Raw genomic sequence first — 15003 nt, forward strand, 5'->3', positions numbered from 1 at the left:
CATTTGTACATCCTCATTCCATACCTTCACTGCGCACTCCTCTCTCTTTTCCTCTCTCTCTTTCTCTCTTGCCCTTTCCACACATAGCCTTATCTGGAATGTTCCAGAACTTTACCATATAGGGGTCCAGGTGAATGAGGGCTGAAGTTGGAATTCTGGGAAAGTTCTACCGCAATCTGCCGGCTCAAGACCTTTAGGGACATGTTCAAGATTACTGTAGACAACTGTTACTTTCCCAGATCTTAAACATGCAAAGCAGAACTGGGCATAATTCCCCAAACTGTATGTTGTTTCTTACTACTGCTAATTACATGCACACCGAATTAAGCCTCGCTGCTCACACAGTACATGCTGCCATTGGAACATTCATGTCATATAGGCTAGTTCTACAACGGGCTTCCAAAGTTCTCTTGAGTACATACATGTATAATTATGGCTGGACATTAAATGTTATGATTTTCATCATTAGACAGCCATATTGCAAACAGCAACTAGCTTATCTGGCTAGAAAGCCTGAGTTCATAAAATCATATGAACCTATAAATCTTGGTTATTCTCTTGATCTACTTCATAGCTCTTGGAGTAGGCCATTTGACGGTCACTTTTTCAGATGTCAGTCAGTGGCACCATCATGTGTGAATGCTATTGACCTATTAAAACACCAGATAGTTGTGTGAACAAGAGAAGCCGAAGATTGCCGGAAGTTAATACACCAGGTGTGAACGTTGATTCTTTCACTCTCTCTCACACACACACGCACGCACGCACGCACGCACGCACGCACGCACGCACGCGCGTGCAGAGACACACACACACACACATACACAGGCAGAGAGGACACATAGACTCGCTGGCTCCGAGGCTCATCAAGGCCACAGTAATTGTATTGCGCTCTTAATGAGGGTATAAAGTGTGGGAGTGTGTACCGCGGGTCCCTCTGAGAGGCCCTTTCCCTGCCCCTGAGTCTTATCTCTGCTCCCAGCTGGGCTTGTCCCTCCCCGCTCTCTAACTTCATCACTTTACACTCTGCACTAGTGGTCAGCTTCGCCTGTGACGCAAATCAGAAAGAAGGGGATTTCTGACAGCCAGATCAGCCAAATGGAAAAAAAAAATGTGTTGGTCGTTTTCACTTCTGAGGGGGTGTCCCAGTGACGTTTAAACAACCCGCCCTCCTCTGTTTGTCTGGTGGATGGAGATGGCTCATACTCTTGAGGATTACATTGGAAATAAGATTTTTAAAAGCCTCAAACACGCCGTGGGTGTGGAGAGATTTTGGCAGCGAAACAAAGGGTCTTTTTGTTTCTCCGTGCTCCAGTAGATTTGCGTCAGATTCTTAACGGTGGGATTGCACTTTCGCAAGAAAAAAAGAGGAGCAATTTGAGAAGGGGATCCCGGATGAAAATGTCATTATTCTTTTTTTTTTTCTTTTCTTTTTTCTTTGCGCCATCATTGTTTCTGAAGGAAAGTTTGAGAGGTAGCAACAGTAACTATGGGACAGGAAGAGGGTGTTGGAATCCCGTGTGAAGGTCAGGTTTCGGCTTTAAGTGCGCGGCATTTGGATGGAAACTCCTGTCCGGATGAATAGCGGGTCAGAAAGCCGGAGACGTTTTCACGAGACGGCCGGCTGGAGTCCAGGATCCTGAAGCAAAGGCTGGGTTTGTTTACCAAACGCTGTGGCTGTTGCTTAGAGATGAATGTGATCAGCATCAGGGCCCTTCTGGGAGGAGTGTCTCTCTCTCTTTCTCTCTCTCTCATACCTCTGCCTCTTCCTCTTTTTCCTCTCCCTCCTGTTTCTTGCTTTTTTCTCCTCTTTCTCTCTCGCCCCTTCCCTCTCTTTCTTCTCCATCTCCCCCTCCCACCTTCACTCTCATCCTCTTGTTCTCCTTCCCTCCCCCCTCTCGCTGATGGAGGAAGAACAGTCTGACACTCATACTGAAACAAAAACTGGGCTTGGTTCCTTACAAGGCCAAGCTGCGGAATGTCGGCCTTACAAGTCTACCAGACGCACAGTGCATGGGAAACGCCAACCTCGTGAGAGGTTCAGCCAGTCTCGTTGTGCTGGGTTTAGGGTTTCAGCAAGTCTGTCTGTGCTGGGTTTATGGTTTCAGCAGGTCTGTTTGTGCTGGGTTTAGGGTTTCAGCAAGTCTGTCTGTGCTGGGTTTATGGTTTCAGCAGGTCTGTTTGTGCTGGGTTTAGTGTTTCAGCAGGTCTGTTTGTGCTGGGTTTAGTGTTTCAGCAAGTCTGTCTGTGCTGGGTTTATGGTTTCAGCAGGTCTGTTTGTGCTGGGTTTAGTGTTTCAGCAGGTCTGTTTGTGCTGGGTTTATAGTTTCAGCAGGTTTGTTTGTGCTGGGTTTAGGGTTTCAGCAGGTCTTTTTGTGCTGGGATTATAGTTTCAGCAGGTCTGTTTGTGCTGGGTTTAGGGTTTCAGCAGGTCTGTTTGTGCTCGGTTTAGGGTTTCATCAGGTCTGTTTGTGCTGGGTTTAGGGTTTCAGCAAGTCTGTTTGTGCTGGGTTGAGGCTTTCAGCAGGTCTGTTTGTGCAGGGTTTAGGGTTTTCAGCAGGTATGTTTGTGCAGGGTTTAGGGTTTCAGCAGGTATGTTTGTGCTGGGTTCATAGTTTCACCAGATCTGTTTGTGCTGGGTTTATAGTTTCAGCAGGTCTGTTTATGCTGGGTTTAGGTTCAACAGGTCTGTTTGTGCTGGTTTTAGGGTTTCAGCAGGTCTTTTTGTGCTGGGTTTAATTTCAGCAAGGTCTGTTTGTGCTGGGTTTAGGGTTTCAGCAGGTCTGTTTGTGCTGGGTTTAGGTTCATCAGGTCTGTTTGTGCTGGGTTTAGGGTTTCAGCAGGTCTGTTTGTGCTGGGTTTATGGTTTCAGCAGGTCTGTTTGTGCTGGGTTTAGGGTTTCATCAGGTCTGTTTGTGCTGGGTTTAGGGTTTCAGCAGGTCTGTGCTGGGTTTAGGGTTTCAGCACGTCTGTTTGTGCTGGGTTGATGGTTTCAGCAGGTCTGTTTGTGCTGGGTTTAGGGTTTCAGCAGGTCTGTTTGTGCTGGGTGTAGTTTCCGCAGGTCTGTTTGTGCTGGCCTTAGGTGTTTCAGCAGGTCTGTTTGTGCTGGGTGTAGTTTCTGCAGGTCTGTTTGTGTTGGGTTTAGGGTTTCATCAGGTCTGTTTGTGCTGGGTTTAGGGTTTCAGCAGGTCTGTTTGTGCTGGGTTTAGGGTTTCAGCAGGTCTGTTTGTGCTGGGTTGATGGTTTCAGCAGGTCTTTTTGTGCTGGGTTTAGGGTTTCATCAGGTCTGTTTGTGCTGGCTTTAGTTTCAGCAGGTCTGTTTGTGCTGGGTTTAGGGTTTCAGCAGGTCTGTTTGTGCTGGCTTTAGTTTCAGCAGGTCTGTTTGTGCTGGCTTTAGGGTTTCAGCAGGTATCTTTGTGCTGGCCTTAGTGTTTCAGCAGGTCTGTTTGTGCTGGCTTTAGTTTCAGCAGGTCTGTTTGTGCTTGGTTTAGGGTTTCATCAGGTCTGTTTGTGCTGGGTTTAGGGTTTCAGCAGGTCTGTTTGCGCTGGGTTTAGGGTTTCAGCAGGTCTGTTTGTGCTGGCCTTCATGTTTCAGCAGGTCTGTTTGTGCTGGCTTTAGTTTCAGCAGGTCTGTTTGTGCTGGGTGTAGTTTCAGCAGGTCTGTTTGTGCTGGGTGTAGTTTCTGCAGGTCTGTTTGTGCTGGGTGTAGTTTCAGCAGGTCTCTTTGTGCTGGGTGTAGTTTCTGCAGGTCTCTTTGTGCTGGGTGTAGTTTCTGCAGGTCTGTTTGTGCTGGGTGTAGTTTCCGCAGGTCTGTTTGTGCTGGCCTTAGTGTTTCAGCAGGTCTGTTTGTGCTGGGTGTAGTTTCCTGCAGGTCTGTTTGTGCTGGCTTTAGTTTCAGCAGGTCTCTTTGTGCTGGGTTTAGGGTTTCAGCAGGTCTGTTTGTGCTGGGTGTAGTTTCAGCAGGTCTTTTTGTGCTGGGTATAGTTTCAGCAGGTCTCTTTGTGCGGGTAAAGGCGATGTTGGCACTCCTCCTGTGCACGCCGGGTACACGCCGAGACTTCACATTTCAAGCTCGGAGGAGCCAAGAAATGTCTGCACTGCACACAAGCCAATTATGAGGGTAGCCTCGCTACCGAGCCCTGTTCCACACTTTTATACAGGGTGGGTTATCAGCCCAGGCCCAAGGACTTCTGCGCACAGAACTTTACCAAGATTAAAGGGGTAAACGCAAAACAATTAAATGAAAAGTTGTTTCCAATTACTTAGAGCGCCGTCTATCCTTCCAGAAAGTTTCACTGAGATTTTAAGTTTTCTAGATGCAGTTCACTGTGATATAACGGGCCTCTTTTGGGCCTGATTTTTGTGGCGCACTCTGCGTGGAAAATGTACATTTGACAAGCTCAACAGCGATGTCTCTTTCCAAATATAATGCCCGCGGTTACTCACGAACATTCGTGCCCCGAGATCTACTTCTACGGAAGTGTGCCTCATCAGAGCACCGTTTCTGAGGGCGCGCAAGGGTGAAACTGGAGTGGACGTGGCGTGACATCGGCAGACCGGGGCAGTTTGCTGTAGCTTCAATATAGCAATTTGTTAGTGACTTGAGATATTAATGGTTGTACTTTGTCGTAGAACAAAATGGGATGATATCACAGCCATGAATTTCTGATTGCTGTTCTTTAATAAACGTAGTTGCTAACAAGTTGCACCATAAGCGAGCTGGTTTTTGAAAATGTAGGCTATTTTTAAGAAATGTAGGCTATTTTTAAGGAAATGTAGGCTGTGTTTAAGGAAATGTAGGCTATTATAAATATAGAGCTTGGTGTGTATGTGTGCGTGTGCGTGTGTGTTAAAGGAGAAAGTGAAGCCCCTGTGGCCGAGACCACATGCCAGAAAAGAGACAATTATAGTTTGTCACCAGCTTAAGAGTGGTGTTCCCTTTCAGATGGATTAGGGACAAGTTAAATTTATCCCCGGTGACAGCGGTGCACCCTCTCCACGGTAGTCATTCTGATATGCAGTCTGAAAAATCTCCTTTGCTGTCGTGCAGAGCAGGACTGCCTTCCTCTCTGTCGCTCACCTACGGCGCTTCTTCAGCGGTTAAGTTGTGCGTGTGCATGCTTGTAGGAGCACGAACGCGCGACTTCCTGTCGGTTATCATTCCTCCACTGACAGCCCTTGCACGCTGTACAGGAAGTGGCGACGGTACAATTTTAAAAAGAACAAACGAACTGCAAATCCAGCAGCGTCGCACGCTTCCAGAAATGTCAGAACTGGGGACGATTTATTCGTATCCTAATGCCCCTCGAGAACGCCGGACGTCTGCATGCGACGGTGCGCTATGAGGTCGCGTCTGCGGTAGATATCTTTAGGCAGCTGTAGAAAGGATTGCTCTCTCCCCTCTCTCTCTCTCGCTCTCTCTCTCGCTCTCTCTCTCTCTCTCTCTCTCTCTCTCTCTCTCTCTCTCTCTCTCTCTCTCTCTCTCTCTCTCTCTCTCTCTCTCTCACTCTCACCCCCCTGCTCTCCTCTCACCACTTTTTATACCCCCCCCCCCCGCCCTTCCTGGCCCGCCACTTGAACTAAATCTCTGGGGCCCCCCGTGCCTCAGACAGCAGGAGGAGCTGGCACTGCTCTCCCCCCGCAGCGGTAAGACGACACCGCGCTTCGCTATTTTTCAGCCAAATCGCCCGAGTGGGAAGTGGCAAGCTGGGAAAGGGAACATCGGTCTCCGCGGAAAACCAGCAGCCGCACGATAAGACCGAGACGCGAAGATGTAAACATTCGGCCCACGGCTCACAAACCCTTGGCTTTCTCCTCATACTTATTTTATTTTTTTCCGCCGTCGTTTTTTTTGTTGTTGTTGCCGCCCTTCAGCTCTCGAATGTATTTTCTCGCGCGCGTTGCTCCCCTCTATCAGTTCGTCTCGCCGAAAGTAAACGGGAGTTCGAGCGAAGTCTCCCCCCTGCTTCCTTCGACGGAGCCAGAGGAAAAGCGGCGCCGTGATGTGAGTAAAACGAAGGAAACGCTCCCTGAAATAGCACCTTGAGCAGAGTGAGCCCTGAATGAGATCCCCCTCATGGAGCCCCGCGCTGTAATTACCCACATGCCTCCAGTGCTGTCACTCTGCCCTCCGCCGTGTCGGTGTAACGGGAGAGAGTCGTCAGCCTGCAGAGCCAGATTACGGAGGAGGGCACAGGACCTAAAAGACCACAGATGGGTGTTTATTTAGCGGATAACGCACGTTGGAAATGAACACTCCAGGCGGCGTGTGGTTGGACAAATGGGTTGACATTTGTTGCTTCTTGGTGTTCCCTCTTTCGTTGATTCCGTGTTTTGGAAAGTCTGGCAAAAACCATCCAAGATGTCATCAAATTTAAAATGTTAAACTTCTGTAGCTGCTACTGGATATGAGATTGTCTGTGTGCAGTGTTTAAATTCTAATGGTGTTTTGTGATAATGAATGTTTTATTAAAGGCTCATAGCCTATTGTTTCAGGCTCAGAGTAATAACTCAGCGCTTAAAGATAATGAATGCTTGAACTTGAGTAATTGCCGTTAATGTGCGCGTAATCGTGCGGTCCAGGGGGCCCTGTGGGGAGGAGGTCGGGCGGAGAGGCAGGTATTGAGGTGGAGGTAGAGGGGCCCGTGGTGTTGATGGGACGGAAAATGGCCGAGGTCACAGCTGCGCGTTGCCGTAATTAGCCCGCCGTTCACACGATAGTCCTCCCGTGTTCCGGGGACAGCGCGGCTCGGATGGCCGCAGGACTCCCAGCTGGAGCGCTGCCAAACGTGGGGATATTCGGCTGCAACTGCCTCCCGTTGCACAAACACACAGATACGCACACCTTCTTCAGCTGTGACGTTTAGGGCCGGTTTCACAGACGCACAATAAGCCTAGTCATAGGTTAATTTCGTTCATTTTAGTCCAGGTCTGAAGCTTAATCTATATCTGGAACCTGCCCTTAAGAGTATTAATACAACCAGTCAATTGTAAGTCCTAAAAATGTTTATTGCATGCCATACTGAGAGGTTTTGGACATTCAGCCTTCATGAATGTTCCGGATGCATGCATCAGCACTTGTCTGTTTTGTAAACATTTTTGAATATGCAGTCCAAACTGGTTTTCTTCAATATTTATGCATCTCATTAACCTATTGCCCCATTTTCTGAACTGTTCCCACTTTAAAGAGACCAGTTTATCAGTCTCTAGAAAATGGGATCGATCAGCAATTTCCGGAAGGGCTCTGCAAGTGCAGAGCCTTCCGGGGGGGGGGCTGGCTTTCTCACCTGGTGGAGTGCCCCCCCCACAGGAAGAGTGTGTCCTTAGAGCACACAAAGACAGTTAGTTGCAGGAAAATATTTCTTATTTAGTTCCTCCAACCAAATGAATTACCTGGGTTTAACATCTTAGTACTGGTATTCCCATCCCAGATGATGGAAATTGACCTTGAAAAAGATCCATATTGGAAAAAAAGGAACGGGCACTTTAAGAAGGAACCCGAGTGCCGTACTTCCAGGTGCGTCTACTGTTGTTTTTCTCCTCCTCCCTTTGGGCACTTGGGAAATCATCTGCCGTGAGGCTGCCATACAGCTCGGTGTGTTTGCTCGGTGGGGTTGGATGGGCGTAGCGTGGCGGCTTTTGGACAGAGCGTTTGGAGAGTCCTCGTCTCTGAAGGATGGGCAGAGCGCTGGCAGCCATCAGGGTTTTGGTGTGTGGTTTGGTAACCGGATTCGCTTCTCTCTGGTACCAAGTCGTGTCCTGTCCTGCTCCACCCTACTGCTGGACCGCACCCCACAGGTGTTGAACGCAAAACACACTGTGGATATTCGCTTGTGCCCTGGCTAAACTTCAGAGTCGTGTTGTAAAGCAGTGCTGTGCTTATGTCTTGAGCTGTTCGGGGCGGGCCTCGTCGTTCAGTTTCCCGGAGCAAAATTGATTTTCGGATGGCTTCAGTCCATTCGCTCACAGACTCTCGAGTGTTTGCGAGGCAGAAACCTGCCTGTTGTACGGCTTTCTTCTGTTTGCTCATTTCACCGGTTGACTGAGCGTCGTCTGACTTGATTGATTTTCCCAGTCCGACGCGCTGTGTGCACTTCTAAGTCACTCCGGATAAGGGAGCCTGTTTGTTTAAGTGTCCGTTGTTCTGACGTCCTGATGTTTTTCTCTTACCGGTTTCCCCCCAGTGCCAGACCACGCGACGGGTCCAGTTTCCAAGCCGACTGCAGCCGGGCCGACCGGAACCGCAGCGATCCCAGAGCGAGCGGCGCTGTCAGAAATGCCGATCGGGCCCGAGTCGCCAGCCGGCCCCCGCCCCTGCGCCTGTCCTCCCGTGAAGCTCCGCCTCGTTCCCGCCACCGCCCAACCAAGCAGCCCCTGAAGTCCCGCTCACCATCCTCACTGCAGTACCACCAGGTGGCGCTGTGCAAGCCAGTGAGTGGCTCCTTCCCGACACGAGACCCACCCTCCACGGTACCTTTCCTCTCTCTGCTGTTGTGAATTGCTGGTTGTCATTAGAAGTCCACCCTAGTAAGGACGAAACACGGGCGTGGTAAACCTATTGGCTCTAATGTTCTCTGGAGAGGTCGTCATGGTGGTCGTCATGGTCAAGGTGGGACTTCTGTCCTTTCCAGGGTGGTCATCTAGTGACAACTAGCATGACTGCTCAATGACAGCTGGGAAGTATAGGGCCAACTGTCGTCGCTTTGCTAGCGCACAGATAATTCGCGTCACAAAGTATGTTTCGCCTTTAACCTTTAGAACAAGGCTGCCCAACCCTGTTCCTGGAGATCGTCCTAACGTTCTGTAGGTTTTCATTCCAACACGAATTTGGCACGCTTGACTATGAATTAGCAGCTCAACGAGATCTCTAGCCGTTGAATGACGTTTTTTTTTTTTGGCAGAGTGAAAACCAACAGGGCGGTAGATCTCCCGGAACAGGGACGGGCAACCCTGCGACAGAATCTCACTTTCTTTCCAATTAGACGGCATCTCTCATGACTCCCAATAAATTACTGTGAAGGCGGCTATTATCTTTTGACACATTGACTCGGAAGATGCATTTGAGCAGGGTGTGTTTTTGCATGCCTGAGAGTTTTTCTTTGACGCTACATATAATGTTCCTCGTAGCTCTGTCAGACTGAGTAGGCTCTCTGATTCTCACTAATGCTCTCTCTCTCTCTCTCTCTCTCGTGTCATAGGTATGGCTCCCATCCGGGATTTGGCCAGCCACTCCCATAACCAGACAGGTGAGGAAAGCTCTCTGCTCCTTTCCCTCCACACTGCCTGCTCTCGGCTCGTTTGTTTTGTGAACGCGAGGCTCGAATGCTGCATGGGGACTGTGTGAGCTCACTCTGCTGGCCTGTGCTCCAGTTGGCCAAGATAAGCCTAGGGACCTTTGTACCCTAGCTAGAACCTGTGACGCGAATGAGATTTTATTAGCTTTGATTTATTCATTGTCTGTTGTAGTACACCTCTAGGAAGAATCGGTGCAATTACATGCGGCAAGCTGGAAAAGGAAACCAAACGTTTGGAAATGTTTTCATTACTTCAACGGACAGTACAGTCTGTTTCTTTTTCAAGGTTTGAATCCTGTGAGACTTGCTTCCACGGATGGGCAGCTTCAAATGATTGTGATAAAACGATAAAAGCGTTTGCATGAGATTAGGTTTTTGTTTTCATCTCTAAGGCAAATTAGATTAACTGCAATCTGGCATGTTTATTGCGCTCTCGGCTAGATCACAGGATAAATTTGTCCCGAATAGCAGCCAGCTAGCGGATTCTTGGTACGTTTGGGCTATTGTTTTGAAGGCTTACTACCTAATACAGTGAATATCAGCACTTATTTTGGGGCTGGTAGTGTTTCTCTGTATATGTAGTTTATTTTTACCCATGTTAATATTTAATCACTGGAAGTGCAGTGCAGTGTCAAACACGACACACCCCTCCCAGTCGAAAATATGAATAAAATATTCCGAATGAAGCGAAGCGTTACTGAAACTGAAACCGAAATGCTTGTTGAGACATTCAGGTCCTGAAGTTGCTCTGTAAGTTACAAATGCTGCAGTGTTGGCAAATGTGCAGAAAAAGTGCAAATAGAGCACCACAGGCCAGTTTATCTGTTAAGCAAATGCAGGGGATGCGAGGCTTCCTCGAAATCGCAACGGAGGGGACAAGTAGAGGCTTAGCATTCTGGCATGCGACCAATGAGAGGTTTTAAAATGGCCGCCCTGTACGGGATGTGCACAGACGAAAGCCTGCAGGTTCGTTTTGGCTTATTGTGTCTGACTCCTCTTGGCCGCGTTTCAGCACTGAGTTTTGCAGAGGGAGCCAGGCTTGCAGTGCTGTGCACCGTGACGGAGAAAGAGCTAAAAGATGCCTCTTTTTATTCTGTGGACAAGCTCTGCTGCCCTCTATTTCTGTGGGATGTCAGTTCTAAAGTAGAGCCTGTCTGGGAGAGCGGGCATTTGTCACTGCGTGGCTCTCTCCCCCCCTCTCTCTTCCCCCCCCCCCCAACTCTCTTGCTATCTCACCCTCTCTCTCTCCCCACCGCACCCCCCCCCCACCCACCCACCCCCACCCCTCCTCTCGCTCTCGCTCTCGCTCACACTCTCTCTCTCGGAGTCAGGCAGGGTGACGTCTCTCAGGGTTTGGCACGGATACAGAAGCTCTCTAAGACAGCCCATGTCGGCCATCTTGCAGTGCGTGTCAGTAGAGCAGGCGCAGACTATCTAATCTACACCCAGGCAGACGGGCATGGCAGGGCCTTGAGAGTGTGCCACTCTGGGGGTCACGGAGTGCGTGTGTGCGTGCGCTGTGTGCGTACGCCTGTGTCTGTGTGCTGTGCTTGTGTGCGTACGCCTGTGTTTGTGTGCAGTCCGTGTGTGTATGCCTGTGTTTGTGTGCAGTCCGTGTGTGTATGCCTGTGCTGTGCCCACGTGTATGCGAGTGTCTACGCGTGTGTGTACACGAGCATGAGGGAGGGTGGTGGGATTTTCATTGCTCTGCAATTTGCGGGTTGCCAACAGAAAGAACAAAACGAATGTGGCCCAGAAAAAAAAAAAAAAAAAAACCTCCTGTGCCAAAAAATTTTCTCCCTCTCTGACTTCACATTGCAATTGGATCCTGCTACCGCTACAAAATGGTGTCCGCTGCATCACTATGAGGCTAGGCCTAAGCCGAGAGAGTGTGGGGGGCAGGTCGGGATATCGAGGGGGGGGGGGTCAGATATTTAAATCTATGTTCGCATTACTTAGGATGTCTTTTTATTGTAATTGTATGTTTTGTGCTTTTTATTTTATATTTTTAAATCTCAATTGTTTAGTTAATGTAATTACAAATTACTTAGATTTTTGGATGCATTGCATCAGAAACTTAACTCGCCATTCAAAATGCATCATTGTTATTTGCTACTATTTATTTTATTTTTTTTAAATCTGTGATTAGCCTTGCCTAAACTCCAATAGCATTCCATCCTCATGACCGTATCGCACCCGGAACTCGAGCATTTTCAATCAGGACTGCTTCAAATTTCAGCGTTTATGTGTGGCATCCCTCACATTCCGCCTTTAACTGCAACGTTTAAAATGGCAAGTGAAAACAGCCTTTTTGAATTTCGTTAAAGAAAATTTTTTTCAGGATAAACATTTTTGCCCTTTGGGTATTCTGTAGAGCGATATGCTATGTTTTGGCCATTTCGCAAGAAACAAATGCTTAGAACGAATACTGTTTGAAGAGTCCTGTGCCAGAGTAGGGTCGGTCTGTTATTTTTCCCGTCTTCAGTTCCAAAATGGACCCGTAGCTCTGTTACCTGAACCCTACCCGCATAAATTAATAATATATGTATTTCCAAAACAGACCTGAGGGCAATTGGACCCGATTGGACCCGATTGGACCCAACTATCGTGAATGAGTCCTGTGTAGTGCTGGGCTGTGTGCACTGCTGTGCCCCATCACTATGCAAAATGACTTGCATGTACCAACAATAAGATAACCGCATTACCAGAGATCTCAGGCAGAGGGTAGCTAACCCGCTCTTTATTTGGCTAGTTTAATATCAATGAAACGCATTTTTAAAAGGTTAGCTGCATTTTAATAGCCTATACATTGTAGCGTAATCCTAAATAGCCTCATTCTAAATCGATCCATTTCAGACCATTTAACTGTCAGAAACGACACTGCTCCCACAAATGCATTTTATAGGCAACATTACTGCATGGATTATTTTTAGCTTGCAATTTTCAGAATTTCATAAAAGTTTTTCCTGCTATGCCTATTTCAAAGGCAATTTTTGCGGAAAAAGAAAGAATTTTCATGACGAACGCGTCACACAAAGTTGGTGCTCGGGTCTTGGGTCCTACCTGGGGTGTCCGGGTGGACCCGCACGGCTGGCCTAACCCCGCTCCCTCTCTCTCTCCCTCCCTCTCTCTCTCCCCCCCTCTCTCTCCGCAGAGTTGACCCACAGCAGCCTGGGCTCTCAGTATGAGACGTCTCCCTGGAGCTCCGGCTCCCCGGGCAGCGACTCTGACGGGAGCTGGGGCAAGGCCCTGGGGGAGGGCTGTGAGCGCGAGGCCGTGCCCTGGCCCTCCATGACGGGCAGCGACCCCGAGCTGGCCTCCGAGAGCACGGACGGGGACTCCGCCTGCAGCTCCGGCTCCGAGCCCGGGGGCCGCGGCCTGGAGAACGGCGAGGCCAAGGGCCCCTGGGGCCCGCGCCCGGAGCCCGCCGAGGGGAAGGGGAGCCTGTGGGGCGTCCTCGGGCCCTCGGCGGACGGAGGGGCCGACCCAAGCACTTTGAACCCGGATGCCAACCTGGGCCCCTGGCCCGCCCTGTCCAACGGCCTGCCCGCCAGCGGCCCCTGGAGCGCCGCGGGCCCTGACCCCAAGACGGGGCTCACCATCGCGCCCTGGGACGGCAAACTCCCCGATCCCTACGCCAACGGTACGAGCAAGCCCCCCCCCAACCTTAACACTGAACCCGACGGACCAAACGACACTACTTCTGCTACTACTAATGCCACCACCTCCAGTTTACCAAACTCTACCGGTTTGGTGCAGGCCAACGCCTGGCTCCAGGCTGCCCCGGTTTCCAACGGCAACGGCGAGGGGGTGACGGGCGGCGCGGCGTGGGGGGCCCCGGCCAGCACTAATCACCCCGGCGACCAGCGCCCCGCCCCGGCCACGTCTTTCGATGGCGACAGCGGGTCTGATGTCCCGGGCGGGGGGTGGGGGGAGCAGGAGCCCCCGGCCATGCCCAGCCCCAAGCCCTGGGGCACCAGCGGGAACGGGCCGGCCCCCACATCCTGGGGGGGGGGCTGCGCCTCGTCTTCCTCCTCCTCCTCTTCCTCCTCCTCGTCTTCGTCCTTGTCCTCCAACGCCGGCGCCAAGGTTTCCTCCGGCGGCGAGTGGACGCCCCTGCCCAGCCACACCCCGCAGCCCGGGGACGGAGGGAAGGGGGCGGGCGGATGGCGGTCCCTGGAGGACGACGCCCTGGGGAGGGGCCCGTCCACGGCGGCCGGTCAGGGGGGCCGGTCGTGGGCCAGCGAGGGCAGCGGGGAGAGCGTGGGCAGCTGGGGAGAGCGGGACCGAGACGGGAGCCGCAGGAAACCCAAACCCAACCCCAACGACAGCCCCACGCCGCTCCAGAGCGCCCCCTCCAAGGCAGACGTGGACCCGCGCGTGCTGTCCAACAGCGGCTGGGGCCAGACGCCCGTCCGGCAGAACACGGCCTGGGACCTGGCCCCGCCCCCCGCCCCTGATCGGAATCTGTCCCAGGCGACCGGCTCGAGAGGGGGAGGGTGGGGGGGCGCGCCCCCCGGGCCCGAAAACGGGCACCGCGCCCCGGCCGCGCCGGGCTGGGGCGACCCCAAACCCGCCCCCGGGTGGGGAGAAGCCAAAGACCCGGGCAGGAGGGGGGGCTGGGAGGACAGCTCCACGGCGACCATGGGCCCGGGCAGCCACACCTGGGGCAGCGCGCAGGAGGACCGGTCCTCCACGTGGACCAACCCGCCGAGAGGCAGGCAGCAGGGCTGGGGCGCCGAGACGGGCGGGGCCAGGGGCAGCCAGTGGGGCGAGGCCCCCAGGGCTGCGGGGTCCGGGGGGTGGGACAACGACAGCGACCGCGACCGCTCGGGGTCCGGGTGGGCCGAGCACAGCGAGCGGGACGCCGGCAACACCTGGACCGGCCCGCCCGAGACCAGCCAATCGGGCTGGAGGGAGCCCAACGCCGCCCCGCCCAGCGGGCAGAGCCAGAGCCAGAGCCAGGGCTGGGGAGGGGACGCCCCGAAAGGCAGCCGCCCCGCCCCCTCCCGCGGGGACGCCCGGCCCTCGGGCTGGCTGGGGGGGCCCATCCCGGCCCCGCTCACGGAGGGCGAGCCCACGGGCTGGGAGGAGCCGTCCCCGGAGTCCATCCGCCGCAAGATGGAGATCGACGACGGCACGGCCGCCTGGGGCGCGCCCGGCAACCCCCGCCCCAGCAACCCCCGCCCCGGCAACGGCAACGCCAACATGTGGAGCAAGGGCGGGGCAGGGGCGGAGCCTGAGCCACAGGCCCCGCCCGCCAACCACCCTCAAGCCCCTCCCCCTGCCAAGGACAAGGCTGTGAGCCCAGGTAAGCTGCTTCCCGAAAAAAGCAACCCCCCCCCCTCTGTGCTCTGTGCCGTCGCCACGCAGTCTCGTCTCTCATTAAAAAGGGCTCTTTGGAACAGCCAGGCTGCAGCGTTACGTTACTCTTCTGGAATGTTCCTAGCTTTGATTGCGCTCCCTCTGCAGCTTTGCCTGCTTTACTCCCACAGATTCCCCCTCAAAAAAAATAACACAAAACCGCTCCCGCGGCCAAACTAAACAAGCCAGGGAGCCGCAGAGCTTTCTTTTTCAGCGGTAGCAGCGGGGGCCGGGGCGGTGGGGCAGGACTGATATCCACGTGTTTCTGGAAAAGGGTACGGGACGGTGAATTCTCCTGCTGCCCTCTTTGTCTGGCTCGTTTCAGCGTATCAGGAGAACAGCAAAT

The 15003-nt window shown here is 52.4% G+C and overlaps 1 protein-coding gene across 5 annotated transcripts in view; it reads left to right on the forward strand.

Annotated features, from left to right (window-relative positions):
- The window catches only part of LOC133114428 (trinucleotide repeat-containing gene 6A protein-like), a 57572-nt gene that overhangs the window by 27473 nt on the left and 15096 nt on the right, over nt 1-15003 (forward strand). For 2 of the 5 annotated variants that reach the window (XM_061223801.1, XM_061223798.1), the window contains exons 4-6: nt 8184-8469; nt 9198-9245; nt 12448-14604. In XM_061223801.1, the coding sequence (XP_061079785.1) occupies nt 9200-9245; nt 12448-14604 (2203 nt within the window). In that variant the 5' untranslated portion in view covers nt 8184-8469; nt 9198-9199. Of the gene's footprint in view, nt 1-1533; nt 1656-5603; nt 6005-8183; nt 8470-9197; nt 9246-12447; nt 14605-15003 lie in introns of those variants that run through there. The other 3 variants (XM_061223803.1, XM_061223799.1, XM_061223802.1) reach the window with 3 other exon arrangements.

The sequence above is a fragment of the Conger conger genome, chromosome 16 (assembly GCF_963514075.1).
Source record: "Conger conger chromosome 16, fConCon1.1, whole genome shotgun sequence".
Taxonomy (NCBI): Eukaryota; Metazoa; Chordata; class Actinopteri; order Anguilliformes; family Congridae; genus Conger; species Conger conger.